The sequence below is a fragment of the Eimeria tenella genome, genomic scaffold (assembly GCF_000499545.2).
Source record: "Eimeria tenella Houghton genomic scaffold, Eth_scaff30, whole genome shotgun sequence".
NCBI classification, from domain to species: domain Eukaryota; phylum Apicomplexa; class Conoidasida; order Eucoccidiorida; family Eimeriidae; genus Eimeria; species Eimeria tenella.
The window spans coordinates 184,813-201,336 of record NW_013542871.1 but is presented as its reverse complement, the minus strand read 5'-3'; the positions used below and the strand labels follow the sequence as shown (position 1 = coordinate 201,336).

At 56.1% G+C, this 16,524-nt stretch overlaps 3 protein-coding genes across 3 annotated transcripts in view; 1 reads left to right on the top strand and 2 right to left on the bottom strand.

Annotated features, from left to right (window-relative positions):
• Nucleotides 1-292: 292 nt before the first annotated feature.
• On the bottom strand, nucleotides 293-6,091 carry ETH_00035070 (pumilio-family RNA binding repeat domain-containing protein, putative; the record flags this gene model as incomplete). The annotated part of the gene is made up of 11 exons (XM_013375924.1): nucleotides 293-1,227; nucleotides 1,398-1,546; nucleotides 1,707-1,793; nucleotides 1,970-2,029; nucleotides 2,282-2,391; nucleotides 2,579-2,736; nucleotides 2,933-3,011; nucleotides 3,229-3,332; nucleotides 3,547-3,712; nucleotides 4,123-5,087; nucleotides 5,254-6,091. 11 exons carry the CDS (start codon nucleotides 6,089-6,091, stop codon nucleotides 293-295), a joined length of 3,651 nt encoding a protein of 1,216 aa, XP_013231378.1.
• A 3,888-nt stretch (nucleotides 6,092-9,979) lies between these two features.
• Nucleotides 9,980-13,710, bottom strand: ETH_00035065 (WD-40 repeat-containing protein, putative; the record flags this gene model as incomplete). Its single annotated transcript, XM_013375923.1, has 9 exons — nucleotides 9,980-10,026; nucleotides 10,223-10,505; nucleotides 10,856-10,945; nucleotides 11,116-11,172; nucleotides 11,600-11,719; nucleotides 12,026-12,134; nucleotides 12,509-12,572; nucleotides 12,863-12,963; nucleotides 13,328-13,710. 9 exons carry the CDS (start codon nucleotides 13,708-13,710, stop codon nucleotides 9,980-9,982), a joined length of 1,254 nt encoding a protein of 417 aa, XP_013231377.1.
• A 959-nt stretch (nucleotides 13,711-14,669) lies between these two features.
• ETH_00035060 (uncharacterized protein) overlaps nucleotides 14,670-16,524 on the top strand; it is a gene marked incomplete at both ends in the record, with an annotated part of 2,049 nt that continues 194 nt past the window's right edge. Inside the window, 4 exons of the mRNA XM_013375922.1 lie at nucleotides 14,670-14,738; nucleotides 14,874-15,618; nucleotides 15,767-16,039; nucleotides 16,163-16,390. Coding sequence (XP_013231376.1) covers nucleotides 14,670-14,738; nucleotides 14,874-15,618; nucleotides 15,767-16,039; nucleotides 16,163-16,390 — 1,315 coding nt within the window. The remainder of the gene's footprint in view (nucleotides 14,739-14,873; nucleotides 15,619-15,766; nucleotides 16,040-16,162; nucleotides 16,391-16,524) is intronic.

Here is a 16,524-nt window from a genome sequence, read left to right as displayed (position 1 = left end):
TATAGCCGTATAGAAGGGGCAGCTGCTGTTGGTACATGGCGAAACAGGCTTCTCAGTCCATTGCTGCTGCTGCTGCCTCCGCAGCTGCTACAGCCTACGCTGGGGTTGCCGCTCTTTCTCAACTCTCCATTGTTGCCTCATTGAAAAACGCTGTAGTTCGGCAAATGCTTTTGCTGCTGAAGCTGCGATGCAGCTGGATCTATTAATTTGTCACGGCGAAGCGCAGTAGCTACTGTTGCATCTTCTACACTTGACGCTGGAGCTGCTGCAGCTGCCTCAACGGCCGTGAAGGTCACCAAGTTGGGGGCGAAGGTTGGTGGAAGAACAGGGGAGTTTTCCCCCATTCCCATTCATCTTGCCTTCCTGCAAGACCGTCCGTTTGCTCGCCTACGGGTCCTTCAAAAGGCACTGCAGGATTCCGGCCATCTGCACTATTGCATAGAGAAGGCTGCTGATGTCCCCCCCATATTCCCAGCAGATCTGACAGGGAATTGTTGCTGGTGGATGCGGAGCTTCCGCTACTACGAACTCCTCCGAGCACAATGGGCTCCGTCACTACATCGCCAGAAGGCCCCTGGTCCTTGAATCCGACAGGCGTTGGGCTGACAGGCAACTCAGATGAGAGACCCAGACCCTCAACTCCTGCCACGTTCTGCTTTGCAGTAGCCTGTTGCGGAGTGTCGGTCAACAGCAGCCGTGCAGCAGCTGTTGCCATTGCTGTGGAGCCTTTCGTTCCGAGATTGTACGCAGCAGGACTTCCTTCAGCTGACTCTCGCCGCCCGTCCAGCAACATGAACAGCTGCTGCTGCTGCTTTTGCTGCATTGCTCCCGCAGGAGCCGTAGCGGAAAGGTTGCGCTGGACTCCTGCGGCTTTCCTTGAGCTGCGCCATCCTTTAGGAAGGCTGCGGTCTAGAAGTCCGTCAAAGGTCTCCTGTGGGCCTCCCTCATTCTTCGTTGCCTTTGGTCTGGCTCCCATTCGGGGAGACGACTGCTGCTGCTTCTGCTGCTTCCGTCCTTGCCGCTGGCTGCGTTGCTCTTGGGGCACAGTCCTGCGCCGGCCTGGAGAGGCAAGTGCTGTTTGTTGATGCTGCGGCTGCAGTGTTGACCCGCGTCGCCTTACTGGAAGCGCCGCCGCTGCCGCGTTGCCGACCGGTGTAGACACCGGCACCTCACCAGAACAGCCGCCGCTAATATCAAGGCGATCCAAGGCAGCAACGATGTGCTTTCCTGCAAATACAAAAATGTACACAACCAATTCCGATAGGGCCACGGGTGGCACGTGAAAGCTTATTGTGCTTGTCATGATAGCTGCGATAGGCCTCTTCAGGGTACTTAACATTAAAACGCAGGCACTGGTTTACTCAAGTTCTTCTGCACGCCAATCAGGTATGACTCACCGTAAGTGCAGCTTCGGAGAAGTGGCAGCTGCTCGAGAAGGCGTCGGAAGAGCTGTTCCCGCTGCTGTCCCTCTGCTACCTCCACCATACGCTGGACAACATAGTTGCCGTACCGGTCGAGCATCAGAGCCGTTACAGGTGCTCCATTTCTAAGTACACTCAAACACAACCACACGCCATTTGGCATACTGTGGCTTTGCACAATCCTTACACTAGCCCAACCCTCAGTGAGTTCTTGTAACAGCCAATTGTGGTGACTACGCAAATAATGCACGAACACTGAAAGCGCACCACCTGACAACTACTCACTGGGGGTCTGGCTGCAAAGCGACACCAATTAACTCGGACTGGGCCCGGCCCAGTGTGTTAAGGCTTAAAGCCCTTTCCACAACATTGCTGCAACCAGTCGCAGGACCACACAACGCAGCAACTCGATATCTTTCAAGTGTACGACAATTTTGAGACATACAACATACGCTTTATTACTAGGCACAGTGGCAGTTTACGGCCCCCATGCACGCCAGGTGGGCCACTGTAGCTCTACAAAAGCGGAAAGTTCAATCATGGCGTACCATGCGTATTTCTGGGTAGCGAGCTTGGAGAGGTTAGCTTTCAGCAATGCCACGATTTCTCTGAAGGCAGCAAGAAAGTACACAAACAAAACAGGCCAGTCTCTTGAAGGCAGTAATGCACATTCCGTGCGTTATAGGGGCACACTGAAACCTCGGAAGCTTCGTGTTTCTCTGCAGCTACCACAAAATACGCAAAGTATACACAACGAGAAACTTTTCCGTCCCTGCCCCTATTGATGCCACTGCTGCGGCTGCTTCGTGCTCTCGCTGCCCTCAACCATCTGTGTTTTTCCTGCAGCGGTGCTGCTTTACTGCTTGTCTTGTTCTCTGCCATATTCCAGCAAATGCTGGATGACGTAGTTGCCAAACTGATCTTCGGCCAAAGAGCGCAGGGAAGCCATCACAGCATCTAGCATCGGCGACTGCAAGCACACCAAGAAAAAGCGCTGGAGAAAGTTGTGAAGACCCGGAAGCCAACCAGGATTAATAAGTGAGGCGAAAGTGGCGGGAAGAGCTCTTCGTCATGTGAAATGAATCGAAAACGGGGAGACAAACGGAAGAATTGAAAGGAGTTGTATCTGTAAATTTTTCGTTTGTGAATCTGCTGACAATTTGTTTTATGTCGCAAGCCTCCGCCAGCCTTTGAATTATTCGACAACCGTAGCAGTGTGACGCAAGGGCTGCTTCTTGCCCGGCTATGGCGTCCAGCACGAACTGGGCGCCTCCCTTAGGAAGTCTTTCGATGCACTTTTGTATGACATGATTTCCTAATAGAAGTCACAGCAATCCTAATGCACAACAAGCTAAGACTTCACTGTGTGAGTTTGCGTTATACAAGGAAAGCAGTGGTCATGTATAGCAAATAATTTAGACACAAGGAGACGGCGTACACTTTGCAAGGTGCTTAGTCTGCGACACTTCCAACGAAGCGGAGAAAAACGATTGAAAAATCAGCAAGCTTACCATTCTGGTCGCCAATGCAAGTTAACACGTTGCCATGGAGCTCATTGGCGACAGCCACTCTATCCTCGTCATCAAGAACCTGAGACCAGAAACACCAGAAACACCATCAACTCTGCAGTAACAGAGCAGCTGAGAGTGCTGACTGGCTAGATTTGACCCTTTTTATCTAAGCAACGCAAGTACGTTTGCATTGTGCGTGGCACGTGAAGTGTTTCCGGTGCATTCCAACAGCAGCAGCCCATAAACGCAGCAGCAGCCACAACAGCAGAAACGGAAGCTACAGTTTCGAAACTAACATCAAGTGCTTTCTGTATGACGCGGCAACCGTAAGTGCGCAGCGAGAGCCTCAAAACGTCCTTCACCAGCTGGCCGTGCAGCATTTTTTTTTCTTCAGGAGGGCCTGATCACAGCAAAAGTAGTCGCATCCCCCGATGGCGTGCTTTCTCTCAAGCTAGTGCCCAGCTTCGGCCTTGGGCTCAGCATTAGCAAAGAAAATAGCAGAAACTGCGGCTGAAAGAGCTGGGCAAATGCAACTGCACGGTTGTGCTGCAACAGCGGCACATGAAATAAAGGATGGACGCTGCAGCTTAATCGTCACCAGCATTCCGACTGACAGATGTCGAGAAGCTTCTGTATGATGAAGTTGCCAGCCATGTCTGCTGCGAGGTTACGGACGTGAGGCAGCAACTGTGTCAGCATCAGCCGCCTGGCATCGTCTGTTGTGTTGTCAAGCAACTGCACAATGATTCGAGACCCCAAGGCATTGGTGGAGAACTCCAGCTGCGGCAACAAACGTAAAGCCAACAATAAATGCCACATCTTCCGCAAGAACAGGTGCTATAGCAGCAAGTGCAGCACTGGAGACAGTAGAAACAGCAGCGAGAAAAACGTACAAGGACTGAACTCAGCTCCTGGGGGGTGAGATCCCTTGCGTTGAGTCTGCACTCCTCTAGAAGTAAGCTGCAGCTCGATGATAGCGCTGTCCCCTCAAGCTTCGGCACACACCGCACGCAAGCTCTGGATGCAAAGACCTAATATGTGAAGATTACATTACAGCAGGGTTGCTACGCTTCACCTAGTGCCATGTCGAAAAAATGCATGCAAACGCAGACTTGAAGGTGGAACTAAGGGGTTGTGAAGAGGCGCTGGAGACTGGGTGCTTCAAGCACAAATGAATTTACAAAATCTACCCCTGAAGCAGGTGGTACAGAATATCGTCCCTCCTTCCGCCTCTCCCTACGCCGCCGCTGACGGCCCCCTCCACTCCCCCGGCACTCTCCCGCTGTCTCGCTTGCTCTTCTTGGGGATGTGCGCATCATCATGAGCTGCTGCTCCCTATCCAGCATCAGGGGCTGTTGCTGCTTCTCTTCCTGGTTCACAAGTGAGGCAGCAGATATATCGGATCCCGCAGCGCCTGCTGTACCACTGCTGCAGTTCTTGTCGCTGAAGTCCAGCAGGCCAAGGCTTTCCGCGATGCGCTTGATGTTTGTCTCTTGCTGCTGCTGCTGCAAAGCCAAAGCGACTTGAGCCATCGTTCCACAGTTCCCAAACTGCTGAAGTAGCTGGAAAACGGCCTGTGGCTGAAAGGCCCCCTGCTGTACTGTCTCGGTGCGCCCTGGAAGGGCGCTGCTGTCGCTTTCATCCCCAAGCATCTGACGAAGCAGCGGGACTGCCCGCTGCTCCGCTAGGTGGAGTTCTCGCATGTCTGTGGTATCATATTGCCCCGGATGCAGCTGCTGCTGTTGCTGTGGATCCTCATGCTGTTGCTGTTTCAGCAGAAGCAACGGGGACTCAGATGCGTCGGCGCCTCCTTCAGCGGACAGGTGATGCAGTGTGTTTCCTCGCCGCTGGGCATCGGCAGGAGACAAACTCTGTTCAACGACTGCGTGCCCCGTCGTGGGTAAATCCCAGCAACGAGACGCAAGGGCGAGCTGCTGCTGTTGCAGCAACTGCTGCCGCTGCTGCTGCTGCTGCAAGTCGAGCTGCTGTTCAGTTGGGCGTTGCTGCAATAGAGAGAGAAGCGCATCCACTACAGAGTCGCTTGAAAATCTCAGCAACCCTTCGCTGTTGGCGTCGCCGCCACATGAAGACCCCGGCTGCTGCTGCTGCTGCGCGGAATCAGGTGATGTTGGTGCAATTGGTAGCTCGTCTTCTCCTGAGCAGCAGCAGCACAGACAGAGAAATAAAAATGCGTGCCTCCATGAAGCAGTAACAAGAAAAATGGCAAAATCAATGGAAATTAAATTCAGGGAGGAGCGGATAGTAGCAGCATCAAATTATCAGCCCAAAGAAGGCAAAATGGCTGGCGGCAGTGTCCCTACTACGTTTTGGTTGGCTGGAAGGGACAGAGAGGCAGCTGCGGAGGCCTTGGTTCTGCGTCTGGTGCTGTTGAGGCTGCAGTTGTGCCTTCAGTTGCTGATGGGCACGACCACCATACGTTCCGTCTTCAAAGCAAAGACGGGCCACCTGGGCGAGCTTGTCTTGAGAAGAGTCTCGTTCTTCGCTGTCTTCAATTTCGCAAGCGACAAGGTGAGGTACTTGTTGCTTGGTGAGGCCGCAGTTTGCTGCTGCAGAAACACAGCTCTGCATCTGCTGCTGCTCCTGCAGCGGCGGGTGGTTCTGCTGCACCTGCGGCGGATGGCGGTGGTTCTGATCGGACGCAAGCACCACAACCTGCTGATGCAACTCTGAAAATGAGTGCGACAGACTTTCCTGGTAGCTGGCACTGTGAAAAGATCGCATGCAAGCCCCTGGGCTCTCCAGCCTGCCTTGTTCCTCCCCTAGAGGCATCTCCTGGCTTAGAGAAGAAGGTGACCCCCTTGGGGGGCCCCCAGAGAGCCCTTCAGGAGAACTAGGCCGGGCGCCCGTCAGGATAGAAACAGCAGTGCTATCGCTCGCTGTGCTCAAGAGAGATAGGCGTTGGTCTGAACTTAAGTCCATCTGTTTAGAGCCTGAGCCCCAGTGAGGGGAACACGGCACAGCAGCTGCCGTGGGGGAAAGGGGGCCACCCCCAGGCGTCTGAGTAGGGGCCCCCTCCAGCGAAGCGGAGGACGAAAGCGTCTGGGGACTTGCGGACCACCAAATGCCGCAGCCGCCGCCCTCAACTTCCGCGCCCGGGGCCCCCCTCGAGGCAACCCCATGGTGTCTTCCATCCTCCATTCCAGGGTGTTCTGGGGTTTCCCCAGGGCTCCGGGTTGGGCTGGGTGGACCCAGTCGGAGATGCCCGCTAGCCAGCATTACCCGGGAAGAAAAGGTGCGAATAAAGTCCTGCTGCTCCTCGCGCTATTTCTGCTGCTGCTGCTGCTGCTGCTACCGCTTTCCCTGCTCTTGCGTGGCTCCCTAGAACGGCTGCACGGGGCTTCTGCGCGTGGTGTTCATCCTCGTACTACTCAAACTCAGACAGCTGGGATCGTGAAATCCCACGGCAATGGGGTTAAAAAGGACCACAGCGGAGCAGCAAGGAGAGCTTGGAATGCTAAGCCTGAGGTAGCCAAAACGCGCTAAATACACACGCTAGCTCTACGTAAATGCTGAACGCATACAGTGACGGCGTAGCTGCACCACCGTCGCAGGCTAACGTCAAAGTCCCGAATTGGCCATTATTTGTTGGTCTCAGAGCTGCTCTTTTTTTGCCGCTGTTGTGATTGACTGGCGTTGAGCTGCAGCTGCCTTGTGGCTGCTGCTGTGGTAGCCCCAGCTGCACCGGCAGCAGCTGGCGAGCGGGTTGAAGGCCTTCCTTCTTTTTGGTTACTGGGATCAAGGAAGTAGCTTGAGTCGAATTAATGTGGCAGAAGCACTGGCTTTTGCTTCAAAGGGGGTCAGTGGTGCTGCGCCTCCAATAGTCCTCCTCCTGGGAGGAGAGGCGTGGCCCCCTTGAGCGAGAGAAGCAGTAGCAGTGCTGGGGTTTCTCCTTTGCAGGCTTATAAGGGCACAAATGGACTTCCACGAGGGTACTATTTCGGCTAGCAACGAACGGAAGAACCAACGCCCCCCCTCAGAGAGATCGGCTCCGCCCGGGCCTATCGATAGCTGCAGCTTCCTGGGGTTGCCTAAGGAGAGAGCTGCCCCTACTGAGGTAGTGGCTTCGTTTGACGGTCCCCCACAAGGAAACAAAGTGAAGTAACGCGGAAACGCACAAAAGCCCTTGCAATAAACAGCCCCTCTCTCGTTGGGGTGCACCGTTGGGTGGTCTGGTGCGCGAACTCGCCCGGCACGGAGGGGGGCGGCGGGGGAGCAAGGACTCCCCGGAGGCTTTTCTACAGCCCTGGCCAGGTTGATATGTTAATAAGTGCAATTTAATTTCTATTCCATAATCTGTAAATATCAGCCGCACACCTTGAGCAGCTGTTGCGCTGCGCGCCGTGCCATCTTCAGGACCCGCCGCCTGCTCCTGCTGCACATGGCATGGAGCATTGGCACGGGACGCCTTCCCTACACTCTGGGTTTTCCCAAATGCAGTATAACCTCAAACATGAAATGTTGTTATAGACCAACGCCTATTGACACTGAAGTTAGCGAGAGATCCCCACTGCAGCACCACCACGGCTACCCACTTAGGGATCCACGCCTACACGCGTCCTAACGTGCCAGCTAGCCGCTGCCTGCGGGAAGTTGGGTCGCTCTTTAGTGAAATTTTAGCATGTTTACCGCTCATTTTTAGCACACGGGAGCTCATTTTGCTTGTGTTTCATCTTTGGCATCCACTTTCACCCGCAGCACGGGCACGCACAAGCCACTGCTGCCTTGCAGCGCTTCCCCAGCCGCATACACTCTGAAATAGCGCAGCCTTCGTCCACTTGCGCTTGGAAGGAAACACCTCAAGCAATCTTTCTCTCTCTGCTGCTACCTAGAGGTCTACAGAGCACACAGATAAGACCGGCGGCGCCAAGCTGGATTCACCAGAGCTATGTGGGGCCCAGCGGCCCCACACCGCATGGGCAAATAGGCCCTACCGAATCAATGGAAACCCAGCTGCGGCTTTAGATCCTTACAAGAGCTGTGAGAAGCTCCAAGTAGAGCACGGAGCCTGAGTCTCTTTCGCCTCGGTGCACAGTGCATCAGAAGACCTATAGGCTCTTTAGAAGCAGTAGTCGTAAGGATCTCTTAATCTGTGCCTTTATTTTGAGAGCAAAGACAGCACTGGACCGTACTCTCTTTAGGGATCAATTTTTCTGCTGCTGAAAGTTTGAGTTGCAGAGCACGGGTTTTCGAGCGCAAGCCCCGCAGGGGAAAAGTGAACGTCTCACGCCTCAGCCTCGGGAGGTTAGAGCCTAGGACAGGAGTTGAATAAAGAGGGAAGCTTGTAGGGCTGCATGGACTAAAGAACCGCGAGTTGGCTTTCTTCGGTGCCCGCCTCTAATTTAGTGCTCCCTAACAAGGAGAAGTCTGGACATAGCCAGCCAAGCTGGCGACTGCACAAGAGTCTCCTAAAGGGGGTCTGGTGTGTATAGATACCCTGGGGCAGTTATTACTGACAAGGCGCGATCGAATACAGTAGACCTCAAGGAGCACACAGTGGTGCTTTAGTTGTTTGTTTCGCCGGGTTATAAGCTTTTTGAGCAGTCGGAAAGCCGGTGAAGTTGGTTGTGTCTGCTGAGCGCTCTCGATGCTTTGGGGAGGAGCGCCAAGAGGCTTTTGCACAAGCTGTCTACCGTGCATTGGGGATACTTATGTGCGGTGCTTCGGAGGCTAAATGCATGCGGATAAGACTAAGAAGGGAGAACAAGATGCACCCTGCTCGTCATCTGAAGCGTTCCTCAGAAAAACTGGTATACCGTGCTTTCCTGCGCCTCTGTGGGCTTGGTGTCTTCTGCTTGTTTGCTGTGTCCGTCCGATTGTGCTCTCCTGACCCCCTCTCCCTGTGTCACGTCTAGCGTAAAACAATTCAATACGAGCGCAGCCTAAGAGGCGGACTCAGCCAGTGGCTAGCAGGGCATTCTGTGCCTAAAGGGGTGTTGCGACAGGCACCGTGTGCAGGACCCGACAGCAGCGCCGGCAGGAAACTGGATTGACAGGCGTAAAAAAAAGACTGCGCGCGTCAACAGGACACTGGATTAACAGACTTGAAAAAAGAGCGCGCGTTGCCTTTGCCTGCCTTTGAGTTGCCTTTGCCGGGCTCTTTTGCCTCCCACCAAGTGCAATAATGCAATACCCTAAAGGCTACCAGATACCTGACGCGATTATGCAGTGTGGACTGCCTCATAGATTCGGTAGAAGCAGTTTCAAGTGTTTAAAACTTAAAATAAAGCTAGTTTGTGGTTAGCCCTAACCCCCACAAAGTCCCACAGTGACGGCAAAGTGAGAAAGCGGTGCGCGTATTTCGTCCACCGAAGCAGTGGCCTGTCTCGCTGCAGTTTGCACTGGCGTGAACAAGCAGCCATCTATGCTGTATGTGGCCTGAGGCCCTAGCAGCAGCAGCAGCAGCAGCAGCAGCAGCAGCAGCAGCCGAACGAAAAGAAGGGCTTCAACAGGTGAACCGGACAGTTTCGCACTGATGCTGATGTCAAAACTAATTTAGAGGGGATGCTTGCAGTAGCTCCGTTCACAGTCAAATCCCACCGCAACCGCCTGGACCTGCTTCTGCGAACTCCCCACTCATTTCCATGCAAAGCCACACAAGCCAAAGTAAATTCGACGCAACGATCAATAGCTACCTCTCCAGTTCCCATTTCTAGCGCTTCTTGCTGCTGGGCCGCTGCTGCTGTTGCTGCTGCTGCTGCTGATAGAGCTTGATGCTACACACAACAAAGATGTTTTCTTGCTCGCATCGGTACTGAGAACTCCGCAGCTTCAAAGTTTTAGCCTCCCAGGAGTCGAGCACCCTCCACCCTCACCTAGGGTTCTGCTGCAGCTTCCACAGCAATGACAACGGCATGCGTACAACTCGCACGGAATACCGAAAGGCCATGGTGCGGCGGCAGCAGCAAACAGCCTGCCGCGCTGGAATCCTGCTGCAGCAGCCCGTTGCTTTCTGATGTCATGCTGCTGCTTCTGATGCGTCGCCGTGCTGCTTTGACTGGTAGGAACTGCAGTAACAGCTGCTGCTCCCTATGCCTGCACTGCCGGCTGCCACAGGGCAACGACACCTCCACCCACTGCAGCGAACACACAGCAACCACGGGAAAAGGCAACCTGCCAACAGATATCATGTGCAGTTTGCTACTGCTGCTGTTGCTGTTCGAAGGTACGCAAGAGGTCGCCCAGAGCTCCTTCATCACCTAATGCAGTAAATACTTAACTGCAGATCTAGAGAGATCACCGGCAGTCGGGCAGCTTGGGCTTCCATCTCACCTGTCAGCACAAGCGCATGAGTAGGCGACGCCTTGGCGATAGAAACTGGCTCTGAATGGCCCGCATGCCTAGCAACTAGCAGCTCCGTGTTAAGGTCTGTTTGTTGCTGCCGCTGCTGCTTCTGCTGCTGCTGCGCGCCGCTGTCTGTGGCTGGAGGCATCCGAAAGGCCAAGAGGCCGGGGCCTCGAGACCAAAACAGCAACGAACTGTTGCCTGAAAAAGCAGGCGTGCAGGGCCAAGCGCTCGACAAGTCGCCGAATGACGCTTCGCACAGTCTCGCCATCTGCAGCAAAACAGCGCAGCAACAGTGACAGCAGCAAGCTTGACAATAAACACAGTGGGAAGCAGCTAGTAAGCAGTGTTCGTAGGATCTTCTGAGATCTGCTGGGTTACTAGCTAGCTAGGTAGCCCGAGCTAGCCTATCCATGCATCAACTTTTCAGCAGGGTTCGCTTCTTCTCCCAGCGGCATATTTGCATGTTGCGCACCAGCCCCGGAACTGCTCTGTTGGGCGGCTGGGTAGCTAGCCAGCCATAAAGCTGTTCTAGTAGCTAGCCAGCCAGAAAGCAGTTCCTAGTTAATGGCTAGCTGCAGGCGAGCCCTGCGAGGCTTAAGGAGTTAGGAGTCCACTGACCGTAGTGCCCTCGAAGGCATTCACCAGCAGCAGCTGGTGGCGGTTCGTAGCCACAGCAATCGCTTCTCCGTCGGGGCTGAAGCAAAGACTCTGCAGAAATATTCCGCCGCGCACAAAACTGCTCTATTAGGCGCGGCAGCTGCAGCATCCAAAGCACTAGCAGCAATGCCTGCTGTGGAAGCAGCTCCTGCCAAAGCCGGAGGCAGCAGCAATGTGGGGGTACAGCAACATGAAAAGAAGTTGTCAACACTAATGCTCACCGCGATGCAGCTGCCAGGGTCCAATGAAGCTGACAAGTCAAATGCGGAGAATTCTTGCTGCAGCCACACCAGCACACATAATAGCATTAAAAGGCCTGATCTGTGTTGTGCCGCCACCGGAAACAGAAAAGAATTCAACAAACGACAGCATGAGCGGCAGCACCCCAAGCGGCAGCTGACACAGCAACAGCAGCATAACCCGCTGCTGCTGCTACGTATTCTACGGGAACCCCACTGCGTTCCCGCTCGCAGTAGCAGCATCTAGAGCAGCAGCAGCATCAACCCGCAGGAGCAGCACGAAAAGGGGCTGCAGCAGCAGCTTAGAAGACCTCTCAAAAGCTGACAGTGGGCAAGCAACCACACAACAAAAAGCACCACGACAGTGGCCGCAACCTCTCCGAGGGGATCCAAATCGGGAGCATCAATTCAGGGCCCCGGCTCGGCAAACGCTGCAGCAGCAGCAGCAGCAGCAGCAGAAGCTCACCAGGTCGGTCAGCTCGCTGTTGACTAGGCGCACGTCAGTGGAGAAACGGGCCACCGCGAAGACCAGCCCTTCCCAGTCAAAGGCGATGGCGGGGCGGGGATTCTCGCACTGCATGACAGCCTGCAGCAAAACAGAAGCCCCGAGAGCTGCAGCTGTGGCCCCGGCCTCTTGCCCTTTGCTGCCGCAGGTGCAGCTTTTTGCTTCGAAACCGCCAGCCCCGGGGCAGCAAAAAGGCAACATGAAGGACTTGGGGGAAGGAACAGCACATTACAAGAGCCAACAGCAGCAGCAAAAGAGCAGCACGAGGGCCTCAGACACGCAAGGCAACGCGTGCAGAAGCCACGAGGTTGAGTCATGCAGCAGCAGAGAAGGCGGAGCAGAGATAATAGAATGAAACAGCAGCAGCAAACAAAACTAGCGCCTCACCAGCGGCTGGCTCTGCTTCAAGTCAAACAAAAGCACCGAGGCGTTGCAGCAGCTGGCCAGAAAAAGGCGCTGACGGGGATGCGCCAACAAGCCCTCAGACCCTATTAGACTGCAAGGGCAGCAGCAGCAGCAGCAGCAGCAGTAGCAGCAGCAGTAACCGCCCCATCAGGAGTCTAGATAAAAGGGACAGTCCACGGGGCGCCCCGTGATGCAGTCCGTCTGTTTTCGTGCCTATTTGCTGTGCCAGTGCAGTGTTGTAGTGTTGCTGCAGCGTTGCTGCCTCTGCTGCGCCAGTGCTGCTGCAGTGTTGCTGCTCTGCCGCTGTTGCTGCAGTGCCTGCTGCGCTGTGGCTGCCTCTTGGCTCTCCTTCTACGGCTGCTCAGCTGTGGACGTTTTTGCTGCCGGGGCAGCACTTTTGCTGCCAGCAGCACAGAACAACTTTGCTGCCGCAGCAGCACTTTTGCTGCCTGCAGCACAGCTCACGGCACGGGGAGCGGGTAGGGGCAGACAAGCCGCCCGGCGGCCAAGTCCCACAGACGGACGCACGCTGCGGCGAATACAGCAGCAGCAGCAGAAGCAGCACCAGCAGATGCAACAGCAGCAGCAAAAACAGACCACCGCTGCTACGTCCCTCGCAGCTGCAGCAGCTGCAGCTGCCGACGTTGCTGCTGCTCAGCCGGCTTCTGCTGCGCCATTGGCTCAGACGGGCCGCTAGTAACGCCAATTGGACTTTCCAGGAGCTTAGAAATGTACAGGGTTGCCAACAGTGTCAAAACAGCAACCAACAGCAGCAGCAGCAGCAACAGCAGCAGCAGCAGCAGCAGCGGGGGGTCCCACCATCAGCTTCAGCGCCCCCAATGAGACACTCTGCAGTTGACAAGGCCACAAACCGAGCAGAGGAAACGCCGCCTTCCGGACACTCATACACCCGGGGCACGCTGCAGCAGCAGCAGCAACAGCAGCAGCAGCAGCAGCAGCAGCATTTGCTTCATCGAGGGAAAAAGAACAGCAGCAGGAGAGCCAGGGAAGCTGCGGCGCCGGCACTTGGAACTGCAATTCTGCTTCTCGTGCACTACAGCTTGGCCTGGCTGTGGTTCTCATTTTGGTATTTGCTGCTACCCCTTTTAAATCTAATGTTTGAGTTTATATCCTCCCTAAATCTTCCTTTTTGTCTCTCCTGCAGCCTCTACCTTCCGCTTTTCTTGCGGTTCTTGTGCGCTTGTTTAAGCTGCTGCTGCGCTTGCTGCTGCTGCTGCTGCTACTGCAGCTGCTGGTGCAGCAGCTGCTGTTGCCGCATCTTACCATCCGGTTTTCAAATCGATTAACAGAAGTTTCGCAGAGCTCCCCTCGGGCCCGCCCACAGCAGCAACTAGCAACAAAGAGCCATCAGCAGCAAAATCTGCCGAGATAACCCGCCAGCCTGCTGCAGCAGCTGCTGCTGCTGCTGCTTCTGCCCCAGCCGCATCCCCACAAGGCACGCCCACATGACGGCTCCAGCAGACCTTGAGGCTGCGCAAAGAAGCAAAGAGAAACTCGCTTGCTGCTTGCTGTTTTGCTGCTGCTGCTTCTCGTTTCACGGCTGATGCAGCAAAAGCTGCTGCTGCTGCGCTGAAGCTCTCGCGAGCTGCGTCTTCCCACCTGGCAGCTTGTGGGGGCCCGAATGGACCCGTGCCCGGCCCCAGCATGTGCTCGCGCTACACTTATTGCTGCTGCTGCTGCTGCAGGTGCTCGGCCAGCTGCTGCGACCCTAGCAACAGCAAGAGCAGTCAGAGCAGCAGCAACAGCAGTTGGAGCCGCCTCCAGCCCTTGTGCAGCTGCCGCTGCTTCGTGGTATTACTAAAGCTGGAGCCAGCGTCCTCTAGAAGGTGACAGCCGCAGGCGCAGAGGCGCAGGCAGCAAGTTCAGCACAGCAGCAGCAGCAGCAGCAGCAGCAGCAGCGGCAGCACAACATCACAGGCGCCCCAACATGCCCAACATGCCGGTGTTGGCTATGGGTGCGGAGACAAGTGGGCTCGTAAGAAAAATTGGGGGAGCCCCAAAGGACAGGCGGCCTCTACCAAGCAGAAGGCCCAGATGTCTGCTGCTGCTGCTGCTGCAGCTGCAGCAGCAGGGTCAGCAGCAGCCTTAGAGCGTTCTCCTCAACAGCATGATCACCAGGTCAGCAAAGCCTTGGAATTATTTCCCCGTAATTAACAGTTCCTGGCTATGCTGTTTTTGCTGCTGCTGCTGCATGCAGCCACTGCCGCCCAAGCTGCTGCTGCTGCTGGCTTACTCTCACCAGTGCTGCCGAGGCGATCAGGTGAGTCCTTTCGTTAGAAAAAAACTCTTTGTCTTTATGCAAATGCTCTGCTGCTTGTTACTGCAACTTGTGCCGGCCTCCATACCCGGCAAGACAGCCAGCCGGCGACAGCAGCACCACGAACAGCAGCCCAAGCTGCAGCAGCAGGCAACGGCTCTGAAATCTTGAGGCCGGGCTCTGCCGCAGCAAACTCAAATTCTTTTTTCTCTTTAGCTTCCTTTGTCGACTTCCTGGGCATTTTCTTTGACGCAGCACACGTAAAGGGATCAACAGTGACCTTGGGGCAGCAGCGCAGGCTGCAACAGGAAGAGCAGCAGCAGCGCCTGGTGCAGCAACTGTCACAAGATGTCTGGCCGGTGGCGCTCCTTAGCTGACAAGCACGCCCATGAAGAGACTGCCCGAGCCGTAAACGCAGCAGCAGCAGCAGCAGCTGCTGCTGCTGCTGCTGCCATTGCTCTGCGCCGGGGCGACCGCCCCCCAGTCACGACGTTGTAAAACGACGGCCAGTGAATTCGAGCTCGGTACCCTCCCCCTGTTGCTGCTGTGCAGAAGCCGCGGCGCAGCAGCAGCTGCTCGCTGCAGCGCTACCGCCACCACCCGAGCATCAGCAGCAGCAGCCGCAGCCGCAGCCACGAAGCCGACTACGAAGCCGCTGCTGCTCCTCGAAGAGGCAGCAGAAGCCGCAGCAGCAGGCACTTGTCTCTTTGCAGCAACCCTGCTACGAGGTCGCGGCCACACCCGCAGTACCAGCAGCACCGACAGCAGCAGCAGCAGCAGCAGCAAGAGCAGCAACCCTACGTGTACCCTCGCAAGAGGCTTCCAGGCACTTCACACAGCACCTCCCGAGTTTCGCTGCATGTAAATCCGAACCACGAGCGCCTGAATGAGCCGGTACACGAGTACACTTTAGATCAGCAGCCGCAGCAGCAGCAGCAGGAGCAGGAGCAGCAGCAGCAGCAGCAACTGCTGATGCGGAGCCGGCGGCCTGTGCAGCTGAACCCCCCGCGCTGGTTTCGCGTTAACGGCGAAGCCCCGAGGGGCCCTAAGGCAGATTTCTCTTCCCAAGACAGCAGCAGCCGGCCGCGTGTGCTGCTTCAGCCGCGGCCGCAGTATGCAGACGCAGGGAAAATGCAGCAGCAGCAGCAGCAGCAGCAGCAGTGGCAGCAGCCTCCACGGCGCGTCACTGCTCTTTTGCACGAAAGGAGTTCCAACAGAGTTCTTCTGAGGGCCCGCGATGATGCTGCTGCCTCGGATTGGCCGGACAGCTTCCAAGGCAGAAGGCGTTACAAAGACGGTTTGCTGCTGCTGCTGCTGTTGTTGTTGCTGCGGTTTGCTGCTGTTTGCTGGTGCCAGTTGCGCGCTGCCTGCCCTGTCTGCAGCCAGCAGCCCTAGTTGCTGCTGCAGCAGCAGCAACTGCTTTGTGTGCGTTCCTGCTGCTGCAGAAATCGAGACTGAGCCACGGGAGCGCGAGAGGAGCCCCAAGCGGCAAAGGCGGGGCAGCAGCGGCAGCAGCAGCAGCAGCAGACGCAGCAGCAGCAGAGGCGGCAGCAGCAGACGCAAAGTGCATTACCGGCCTTATGCGTCGCCTGAGAGATATGCCGACTCATCTGCTGCCCTACTTGGTGCTGGGCAGCAGCAGCAGCAGCAGCAGCCGGCGCGGCTGCGGAGGGCAGTCATTAGTACTAGCAGTGGTGCAAAACTGAACAACGCAGCAGGTGAGTCGTCAACTGCAGCAACTGCAGCAGCAGAAGTAGCACTTACATCTCTACAGGCGATTCGTGCTGCCTCGTTGCAAGTTTGTTGCTGCTGCTGCTGCTGCTGCTGTTGCTGGTGTGCAGCACCGTCCACGGAATCCTTCCCGCGGCGGCGTGTCGTACCAGGCGGGCCCAGCCGCAGCAGCGAGGAGCAGCGCGTTCTGCTGCTGCCCCGCGGCGCAGCAGCAGCAGCAGCAGCTCCCCAAGCTGCTGCTCTGACGGCGCCCAGTGCAGCACCTGAAGCAGCATGGCAGCGGGAGAGCCATTTGCTGCCTTCGAGCGCTGCGCTGCCGCCGCTGCTGCCAACACCGGGTGCTGCAGGCAGTGCTGCTAGCTCTTCTGCTGCTGCTCCTCTTGCTGCTGCTGCTGCTGCTGAAGATGTTGCAGACCCTGGCAGTGCTCGACTGGTGTATTCGTCTTCGCCTGTCACCTCTTGGCGGCGGGAG